This window comes from Tachysurus vachellii, chromosome 23 (genome assembly GCF_030014155.1).
Source record: "Tachysurus vachellii isolate PV-2020 chromosome 23, HZAU_Pvac_v1, whole genome shotgun sequence".
NCBI classification, from domain to species: domain Eukaryota; kingdom Metazoa; phylum Chordata; class Actinopteri; order Siluriformes; family Bagridae; genus Tachysurus; species Tachysurus vachellii.
The window spans coordinates 298,216-309,603 of NC_083482.1; the positions used below are offsets into that span (position 1 = coordinate 298,216).

An 11,388-nucleotide genomic window follows, 5' to 3' on the forward strand; every position below is an offset into this window, starting at 1 on the left:
TTGATACACACACACACACACACATGTTGATACACACACACACACCCACACACATGTTGATACACACACACACACATGTTGATACACACACACACACGTTGATACACACCCACACACATGTTGATACACACACACATGTTGATACATACCCACACACATGTTGATACACACCCACACACATGTTGATACACACACACACACATGTTGATACACACACACATGTTGATACACACACACACATGTTGATACACACCCACAAGAGATAATCAGTACTGATGAGGTTTATCTCTCTAGTTTATTTTTCCACTCACCTTCGAAACTGCAGCTGAGTGAAATGAACTGATTCATTGTCTGATTCCGATAAATTTTCTAGCTGATTCTGAATCTTTTCACAATTTCTGCTTCTTTTTGTGACTCAAGTAAACTGGATTTGGATTATTTTGATTTGTGACAGATTTTTGTTCAGATATTGATTTATTCAGATTTCTATTGACTGATTCTCTCATGTCTGATTCAGATTGAATCTGATTTAGAATCAGACTGATTGCGACTCCTAGACCAGCAGGGGTGGATACATGGATTAGAGGAGATGTGGGTGCAGTGGATTTGCTCTGATGGAGGAAAATGCCCCGATGTGCCATATGGCGTTGGGTTCGAGGCTGTGGGCGGAGCCTGCATGCAGATACAGCACCATGTCCTTGGCGTTTCCTCTCATGCACGTGGCAGCATCCAGCAGGTCAGCGACATGTAAAGATTTGTTCGCTGGGAACAGCATGGCAGGCGTGCAGCACTCGGTTGCTGGAGACACGGCGTACAGCTGAGGGGAGACGCGCCTCAGCTCCAACAGGTAGTGTCGCCCTATAAGCTCCGCCACTGCCATGATGTAGGCTACCAGGAAGAAGAAGAAAGGCACAGAGAAGGGCAGAGAAAATCGAGTGTAGAAGGCCAGGAATAAAAGAACCAGCGATGCCCCAAACACCCCGAGCCCCACCCACTCCAGGATCCGGTATGGCTCCGGGTTCCAGTAGCGCTGCAGCCGTTCAGGATGATATAGTTTAACGTACAGCGAGTGTGAAATGAACCTGCGGCTGAGTAAATCACGGATGGTGAAGAAGAAGTCGGTGCTGGGCAGAGCGTCGTCCTCCAGCACCACCACATTCCTTGGCTTCACTATCTGCATGCTCTGACGCAGACAGAACACGTAATCTCTCTTCTCCTTCTCAAACACATTCACATCCTGGTTCAAACCCTTCCCCTGCCTCACCACACGGAACCGCTTCTCCACCAGTGTGGCATCCTCGTTCTCCTGGGGACCGCTTTCCACGTCACACACCAGCACAGCCGCGCAGGTTGTGTCAGTGCACCCCTGCAGGAGGATGTTTAACCGCCGCATCACCTGCAGCAGGTAGTGATACTGTAGTGCGTCGCTCCTGCGCGCAGTCACTACCGTCACCAGAAGCTCCGGTCGCTCAGAGACGTCTCCCTTCACAGCTCTGCCCACCATCATGTCCTGCCAGTATGCGAGGGCCTCCTGCCCGTCCTCGTAGCTCTGCCTTAATGCCTCAGCACTTCTCTCCTCCAGGTACCAGGACTTCAGGAAGTAGTAGGAGTAGAGACAGCGATGGCAGCACAGGGGCAGGAGCACGCCGAACGTCATCACACAGAGAACCAGCACCCGGGTCACAGGACTGGACCGGCGGAGATGCTGCACACATCTCCATCGACACATCAGTGTGATCTGTACACACACACACAGACACAAACACACACACAGACACACACATACAGACACACACATGTCACTGCATACATATATACACTAGATGTCGCCTTGGGGTCCTGAAAATGCGTCAAACACATAATGTGTTTTATGTCATTGAACGTTAGGAAATTATATTTCTTGTTCCGTTTGGTTTGTTTTAGTTCTTGGTTAACGAACACAGCTAACAGCTAATCCATGTTAGTTACTCATTAGTTTTTGACAGGAAAACAGACAATGTTTGTAGATTCCGAAGCTCTTAATAAGGACATTAAAAATTGACCCATGCTTTTTTGCTTAAAGGTGAAAAGACCCAATTTTGTGTTCTGTAAGATTCCCTTATCTGTCAAACATATTTTATTAGATTGTCCTGGACTTAACACAAGCAGAATGATCTTTTATACAGTTACTTCACTTAAGGACATTTAATGACATTATGTCTGAAAAGGGTTTGGATTTTTTTTTATCTTATGTTAATTTAAAAAATGTATAATATGACTTGCTGTTTATATTTGTTTTGTTTTTATTGTATTTATATATTTGTGTTTTTGTAATTGAATTTTACCATGAAAATAGCTTTTGATTGCTGACATGGTATTAAATAAAATAATCAGAATCTGAATCTGTTTGTAGATTCCCAAGTGATAAACAGAGACGAGTTTCAGTTGCAGCACTAAACACTTAGTTTTAATGGTTAACTCAGCTGACAGTCCTGGAAGGATGTCACCAGTTAGGTTGGCAGTTCAGCCTCAAAGTCAAACTTTGTGGGGTTTTTTTTTTTTGGTTTATGTGACTTTAGTACATAATTATTTAATGTTGCAAAAGTATTGCAGGAAAGGAATAAATAAAAGATTGAACAGTTTTTGGCACCTCAACTATCTAACTTTCACATTATGTTCTTCTCAAATTTGTGATTTGCTTCCACCTGCAAATTGCTTTGTGTATCATATTTAATAAACCAATCCAATTTAAATGTTTAAATGAACATGTATAGTCACACCATTGTAGCAGTGTTACATGCAGTAGGCTATAAGGTAAGTAGTGATTGTTCATATGAAGTTTACTCAAGTGGAAGAATGTAACTAATAAACTTACACCTACTAGCACTATGTATTATATTGTGAAAAAGGAGATTATCTTAAAATCAAAACCTTAAATTTTCTCTGGACTTAATGATAAATACATGTCTGACATTTGGAACGACCAAAAAAAACTAGAAATGGCATTCATGACGATTTATGGTGATTTTATTTCTTTGCCTACATTGACGCTGATGCATTAAGAGGAGGGGGTCCCCTGTACCAAGATGGAGGCTCAGTTGACGCACTTGCTCCAATGTACTGCTGTATACAAGGCGACATCTAGTGTATATATTTATGACGTCACTGCAGCTCTGACCTTAGCCCCCGCCCCTTATGTTACGTCATCACAGAGAAAAGGATTTCGGCCAATCAGAAGTAACCGTTTACATTTCTGGCATTTAGAATAGAAGGGGGCATAGAAGCCTTTATTATCACCATATGTACATGTCTTTTCTTCACATACCCCAGCTGAGGAGGTTGGGGTCAGAGTGCAGGGGCAGCTTGGCAGTGCTGGGGCTTGAACCTACAACCTACAACCTACAACCCAGAGCTTTAACCAGGAGCCACTGCCCATTTATCATTAACCATCACGTATTAAACAATATTTGTAAGAATGTTTAAATGTTTATTTATTCAGTAAGTAAAGTCCACTTTATGATTAGAATATATTTGTTTACCGCCAGCTCGCGCACACAATGACGTCACTCTGGATGTCAGTCAACACCGTCAGCTGGAGTGCTAAAGATCACAATATTCACCGTCCGACACGTGCACAGCGTCTCCGTTAGAACACGTCTCCGTTAGAACGCGACCCCGTTAGAACACGTCTCCGTTAGAAACACTTCCGGGTTGTACCGGCCGCCAGGGGGTGCGCGCGCAACATAGGTAAGAAAATGACACCATAATGATTGTTTATGAGCCATTAGAGCAAATTCCCAAATAAACACAAAGTTTAACCAGTAAACACTCAGTATCCACACTTTAACTGTCTTTAACAGTAACTTTAACACACTTTAACAGTAATTAAGGGCTAAGTGATGAAATAAGTAATTATTATTAATTATAAGTAATTATTATCTAAAATGGATAAAGGTCTCAAATGTTAGTTATATTTCCTCAATATATTCACTAACTAACAAACAAACAAACTAACTAACTAACTAATAACTAACTACACATACATAAAAAGGCCCAGCACTGCTTCATATCTATAAGTGCTGCATTATCAGGACTGTCAGTCATCACATCATCTGTATATATTACACACTACTGCTGCTGTATATTGTACTAAAATAATAATATTACACAATATTGTTATTTACACTCCCATGTACTGTCACACTTTATGTACATAACTGATCTGTCATATATTCTGTATTTATATTTAATACTCATAATGTCTATATTGTATCACATCATCTGTATTGTCTCACATTGTATAGTATTGTCTTGTTATAAATAGTGTTATTTATGTCTGTACTTTTAAGAAAATTTGGAGATTTTGAAATTTTCTGAGCATAGAGTAGGTCATTATGACGTGATCTGACAAGTCAGCACCAAGGAATGGAATCAGATCGGCTAGATTGAAATACAAACTTCAGACTGAAACACACTTCAATAACTTTATTAATTAAGGAACTAGGAATTAGAGCTTTCACAGATTACAGTGACACATCATCCATACTGAGTTCTCACAAAGTCAGACTCTACCTCCAGAACATCAACCCCCAGAAAGCTGCAGGTCCAGATTGTGTGGTGGACTGTGTCCTGAAAGCTTGTGCTGGACAGCTGACAAAGGTTTTCACAAAGTTCACTGTCGTTATCTTGTCCCTATATGATTTAAATAAATCTACAATAATCCCAGTGCCTTAAACAGTCAGTTGTCCTGAATGACCACAGACCAGGGGTCTCATTTATAAAACTGTGCGTAGGATCCCTACTAAAAGTTTACGTACGCCAAAAAAAATCCTGATTTATAAAACCGTGCGTACGCACACACCTCTGATCAATGTTCCTTTATAAATCACAGATCACCCACAGATGTGCATACGTGAACCAGCCTCAAATCCCGCCCTGTACACGCCCATTTTTAACCATAAATAGTCAATGCAAATCACTGCGCAGGCACGAGAGTGGACCTCATTATAATGAGTTTCCTCTGCGCTCTGTGGGTTTAAAAATGGGGTGAAGAGTCAGCGTCTCATGGGGTCGCTAAGAAGCCAGCCATCATGTACTGCGCGTGCATTTAGTCTGTTCCCTACACTGTTATGTGTCAAGATAAAGGAATCATGTGTTGAACCAGGCCAGTGTGCCACAATGTTTGTGAGGGTCATGTTGGAGTCACATATGATTTGCACATTAATAGAATGCACATGCTATCAACATTCATTTTCAGATGGTGCCCTTATAGCAACATGAGCGCAGTCAGTTGCGCCGATTACATTTGGGAAACCAGACATTGCTACAAATTGCATTTTAATTTCAGCCTGTTCTCGCACAGTGTAGGGGAACCTGATGTATCGACTACCCATATTAAGTATACCATTCAAAACGACAGATATTATGGCACTCAGGGACGGCTGTGATATACCAGACCTATAGGGTGAGATGATAGATTCCAATAGAATTATTTTATATACAAAAAGGTCTTAGAGACAAAGTTGAGGATTACTTATAGTTTTTTTATATAAATAATTTACCTGTCTGCCAATTACCGCTGGAAACAGCCGGTTGCCAAGAACCCCAGAGTGGTGAGGACTTGTATTTGGACTGGGATGGCATGGTTCCGGTGTGTTGCCCTCTCTAATACTGGACCCAATTCAGCACAGAGATCTAAGAGCACAGCTCTAGGGAATCTAAATCGGCTTATTAGCCAGTCATCATAATGGGCCAGGAAATCATCATGGTCCCTGAAATCTCGTTCATTCCTTATTCTGCCTTTGGCATAATCCTCCAACAGTGCCAGCAGTGCCATCATGAAGCATTACATACCCGGGTCACCGGGGGATTTATATGTTTCTAGCAATTAGACTGATCGTTAACACCTTGACAAAATCACAGAATTAATTTGTGGGCGAAAATTTAAGACGAAAATGTTATAGTGAACACATGCTTCTTCATGACGGTTTTGTAATGAACACCGTAATAGTTAGGACCGATGATGAGTAGCGATTGTGCTTCATGACTGTATTTGCAGACTTTGACATTTTATGATATATGTACATGAAGGAAAATATTTCGTTTTTACACTGTGTTCTGTAGTTCTCTAATAAAAGGGTATTTCATGCTATTCTGTATCACATGTAGTCGCACCGTCTCCTCCTGCGCTCCCGTTGTGGACAATGTGACTGTAAGGCAGCGCTGATTATTCATTCACTCATTCATTCATTCATTCATTCATTCATTCATTCATTCATCTTCTACCGCTTATCCGAACTACTCGGGTCACAGGGAGCCTGTGTCTATCCTCAGGCGTCATTGGGCATCAAGGCAGGATACACCCTGGACGGAGTAGCTCTGATTATTATTATTATTATTTTATTTTTAATACATTTTGAATTACGTTTGGATTTTACTAGATGTATATAGCCTAAAACAATCGGCACAAATAACACTGTTGGATTTAATCCTCATGATAATGTGGATATAACGTGTGAAATGGGGTGAAAATTAAATGTCATTAATTCTTATAATCGTTCTTCTCACATGTATTTTCTACAATCTAACTTCAGTTCACGACCTCACCATCTGTGTCGCCAATTCCCTTTGTCTCCAGAATGTGTGTACGCACGTCTCAAAGTTTGCTTAAAGGTGCGCACATTTTCCCGTCAAGTTTTGTTTTTTTAATAGATCACAACCTTTGCGCGAAAACTGGCGTACGTACGTTTCCAGCCCCGATTTGTGCGTACGCTCGCTTTATAAATGAGACCCCTGGCCAGCAGGAGCCACCTCTGCTCTTCAGGACTGCTTTGAGTGCACTGACTGGAACATCTTCAGGGAAGTACACGGCATCAGCGACCAGCTACACCGGCAAGTGCATTGATGACGTGACCGTCTCCACGACCATCACCACATGCTCCAACCAGAAGCCGTGGATGACTGCTAAAGTTCGTGCGCTGCTGAAGACTACAGACCTAGGAAAAGAATACAAGACATTACACAAAAGACAATACACAAAAGCTGTGCCAACCTGTGCTGATCCACCAGCATCATTAAGGACCAGAATCACTCAGGTCATCACCTCTTTGATCCCTTCCTCTCAGAAAGAAAATACAGGTCAATAGAAACAGGGACCACCAGGATGTAGAACAATTATTTTCTTCAAGCAGTCAAGCTGCTTATCAGTTGCCACCAACCAGAAGATATGAACATATCACCCCATCTTATCCTCACTGTATTGGCTTCCAGTCAAGTTTCACATTGATTATAAAATACTATTACTGATCTATAAAGCACTTAATGGTCTCACACCACAGTCCCTGAGAGATCTTTTGGTTTTTTATGATCCGTCACACCTACTTCGATCTAAAGGTGCAGGATATTTGTTACTACCTCAAGTAAAAAAGTCTCCAGCAGGGGGCAGAGCTTTTTCTCACAAAGCCCCACAGTTATGGAACATTTAATTAGTGTTCGGGACTCAGACACAGTCTCAGTGTTTAAGTCCAGGATAAAAATACATCTGTTTAGTTTAGATTTTTATGAATAGCTTTTCTTAGGTAAAGGAGCAGATCTGGAGGGTTCATGGTCATAGAGTGTTTGGTGAACTGGGATGTCTGGATGTTGTCTCCTTACCACCATCACAAGTCCCTCAGGTCTGCAGACTGTGGAGTGTTGAGGTGCTTTACATCCCAGGAAGCCCTCATGTCTGTGTCACCTTCTGGCTCTAGATTTTTAGTTATGATGTCATAGCTAGTCTTGCTGGAGTCCTAGGGTTAGGGTTACTGAACTTTACACATAATTTACATCTTTAACCCTCACATCATTACAATCGTACCTATTACACACACATACACACACACATACACATACACATATACACACACACACAGTGTGTGGTTTTGCTCCTCCTCCTCCTCTTCCTCCTATCAGTCAAAAAATCTACATCAATAGTGATCTGAGCTCCTGTAACTTTAACTTCAGTGTTTGTCAGCTTCTTGTTTTGGTTCCACCGCATTTTCACATACAAGAACTTTGTGACAAATAAAAAATGTGCAGTGAAAATAAAATAAAAATAAATAAATAAATGAATAAATAAATAATCTTCTTCTTTCAGGCTTTTCCCTTCACGGGGCGCCACAGCGAATCATCTGTCTCCGCCGATCCCTATCTTCTGCATCCTCAACACTTGCACCCACTAGCTTCATATCCTCATTAATTACATCCATATACCTCCTCTTTGGCCTTCCTCTTTGCCTCCTGCCTGGCAGCTCCATGTCCAACATTCTCCTACCAATATACTCACTCTCCCTCCTCTGGACATGTCCAAACCATCTTAATCTGTCCTCTCTAACTTTGTCCCCCAAACGTCCAACATGAGATGTCCCTCTGATGTACTCGTTCCTAATCCTGTCTAATCTTGTCACTCCCAAAGAGAACCTCAACATATTCAGCTCGACTCCTGTCTCTTCTTCAGTAACACTGTCTCTAAACCATACAGCATGGCCGGTCTCACCACTGTCCTGTACACCTTCCCCTTGATTCTCGCTGATATTTTCCTATAATAATAATAATAATAATAATAATAATAATAATAATAATAACTAGAATGTACATTTCCTGAAGAAAATGTGAATGGTGCTTGCACATGAGAAGTTCCCCTCATTGTGCTGAGTGTTTTGATATGTCACATGTCCATGTTGTGCAAATTTTTGATTTTCACGGAATTTCCCATTCATTTCTATGGGTTTTTTTGCCCGCTTTTTTGTCCGCTGTGCGAACATCGTTTGTTGGATCACTTATAAAAGTCATAGCACACCTCTCCTCAATGAGCCGGTCGATTTGACACCTCATTCATGGGTCTAGGACAAAAGCTGCGGGACAAGTTATGCACCGAAGTTTTGTACGGCACAATAACAAGAATGTTGCTTTGCAATGACTACAATTACTCAAATTAATGAAATGCTGATATTACACAATTTTCCACACCAATACTACTGTACAGAGTGTGATTCACTGCTATGCAATGAATGTGTGTGTGTGCTCGTAAATAAATGTCATAAATTTGTCAACAAAAGTACTTCTAAAAGGTCAGGATTAACTGCTGCTGTAACTGAACAACATTCCTGTAACTACACATTGTGTTCATTTATTGTCTATGGGTTCATAGCCACTGCAATTAAGAACACTAACACTGATTCTCAAAGATGTGTGTATGATGTGGTGAAGGAGTCTCCAGTGTCAGTGTGTGTATGATGTGGTGAAGGAGTCTCCAGTGTCAGTGTGTGTATGATGTGGTGAAGTAGTCTCCAGTGTCAGTGTGTGTATGATGTGGTGAAGGAGTCTCCAGTGTCAGTGTGTGTATGATGTGGTGAAGGAGTCTCCAGTGTCAGTGTGTGTATGATGTGGTGAAGGAGTCTCCAGTGTCAGTGTGTGTATGATGTGGTGAAGGAGTCTCCAGTGTCAGTGTGTGTATGATGTGGTGAAGGAGTCTCCAGTGTCAGTGTGTGTATGATGTGGTGAAGGAGTCTCCAGTGTCAGTGTGTGTATGATGTGGTGAAGGAGTCTCCAGTGTCAGTGTGTGTATGATGTGGTGAAGGAGTCTCCAGTGTCAGTGTGTGTATGATGTGGTGAAGGAGTCTCCAGTGTCAGTGTGTGTATGATGTGGTGAAGGAGTCTCCAGTGTCAGTGTGTGTATGATGTGGTGAAGGAGTCTCCAGTGTCAGTGTGTGTATGATGTGGTGAAGGAGTCTCCAGTGTCAGTGTGTGTATGATGTGGTGAAGGAGTCTCCAGTGTCAGTGTGTGTATGATGTGGTGAAGGAGTCTCCAGTGTCAGTGTGTGTATGATGTGGTGAAGGAGTCTCCAGTGTCAGTGTGTGTATGATGTGGTGAAGGAGTCTCCAGTGTCAGTGTGTGTATGATGTGGTGAAGGAGTCTCCAGTGTCAGTGTGTGTATGATGTGGTGAAGGAGTCTCCAGTGTCAGTGTGTGTATGATGTGGTGAAGGAGTCTCCAGTGTCAGTGTGTGTATGATGTGGTGAAGGAGTCTCCAGTGTCAGTGTGTGTATGATGTGGTGAAGGAGTCTCCAGTGTCAGTGTGTGTATGATGTGGTGAAGGAGTCTCCAGTGTCAGTGTGTGTATGATGTGGTGAAGGAGTCTCCAGTGTCAGTGTGTGTATGATGTGGTGAAGGAGTCTCCAGTGTCAGTGTGTGTATGATGTGGTGAAGGAGTCTCCAGTGTCAGTGTGTGTATGATGTGGTGAAGGAGTCTCCAGTGTCAGTGTGTGTATGATGTGGTGAAGGAGTCTCCAGTGTCAGTGTGTGTATGATGTGGTGAAGGAGTCTCCAGTGTCAGTGTGTGTATGATGTGGTGAAGGAGTCTCCAGTGTCAGTGTGTGTATGATGTGGTGAAGGAGTCTCCAGTGTCAGTGTGTGTATGATGTGGTGAAGGAGTCTCCAGTGTCAGTGTGTGTATGATGTGGTGAAGGAGTCTCCAGTGTCAGTGTGTGTATGATGTGGTGAAGGAGTCTCCAGTGTCAGTGTGTGTATGATGTGGTGAAGGAGTCTCCAGTGTCAGTGTGTGTATGATGTGGTGAAGGAGTCTCCAGTGTCAGTGTGTGTATGATGTGGTGAAGGAGTCTCCAGTGTCAGTGTGTGTATGATGTGGTGAAGGAGTCTCCAGTGTCAGTGTGTGTATGATGTGGTGAAGGAGTCTCCAGTGTCAGTGTGTGTATGATGTGGTGAAGGAGTCTCCAGTGTCAGTGTGTGTATGATGTGGTGAAGGAGTCTCCAGTGTCAGTGTGTGTAACAGTCAGATGTAAAGCTACAACTTTTCCCACATCTTCAGGACAGAACAGTTTACACTTCTTTGTGTTTCTCAGTAACATGACAAGCTGAGATTATTCTCTTATTAACCTGAAGGAGAGAATAAAGAGAGAGAATTTAGAGAAAGAATAAAGAGAGAGAATAAAGAGAGACTGCTGGGGGACGAGTGTTTAGAGCTGCTACAACAGGAAGTGACAACAGGAAGTGACTCTCTACATGAATGTTAAACACAGATGTAAAGTGATAAATAGTAGATAAAGTCAGTAAACCTGTAGCTATTTTATCACTTGTGTTGTACGAGGAATAAATAATCAGCTCCAGTTTCTTTACATATCAGTTGTTCTGGTTTGTGACACGTGTCATTCCTGTCCATCCTGTTACTCAGGTTCTTCTTTGGGTGGTTCAGCATGACACACAACAAAAGCTATCCACCCCTCACCACCCCTCCCCAGGCTGCCCTGCCCACTGTTCCCCCACACACACAAATTCTCAGTAATCTCTGCTGATTTGATGGTGACGTTTGTAATTCTGGTTTTTCCACAAGCGGCCGTTAAAATAGGTGCACAC

The 11,388-nt window shown here is 42.3% G+C and overlaps 1 protein-coding gene across 1 annotated transcript; it reads right to left on the reverse strand.

The window, feature by feature from the left end:
- On the reverse strand, nt 1-3,652 carry pgap4 (post-GPI attachment to proteins GalNAc transferase 4). Its single transcript, XM_060859688.1, has 2 exons — nt 3,519-3,652; nt 1-1,738 (listed from the first exon to the last, which is right to left on the reverse strand). The coding sequence occupies exon 2, from the start codon at nt 1,727-1,729 to the stop codon at nt 581-583; it is 1,149 nt and encodes a 382-aa protein (XP_060715671.1). The 5' UTR covers nt 1,730-1,738; nt 3,519-3,652; the 3' UTR covers nt 1-580.
- Between the last annotated feature and the right edge of the window lie 7,736 nt (nt 3,653-11,388).

Bases quoted from the DNA above. Each gene is read 5' to 3' on its own strand.
- pgap4 (XM_060859688.1), bottom strand. From the start codon at position 1,729: ATGTGTCGATGGAGATGTGTGCAGCATCTCCGCCGGTCCAGTCCTGTG.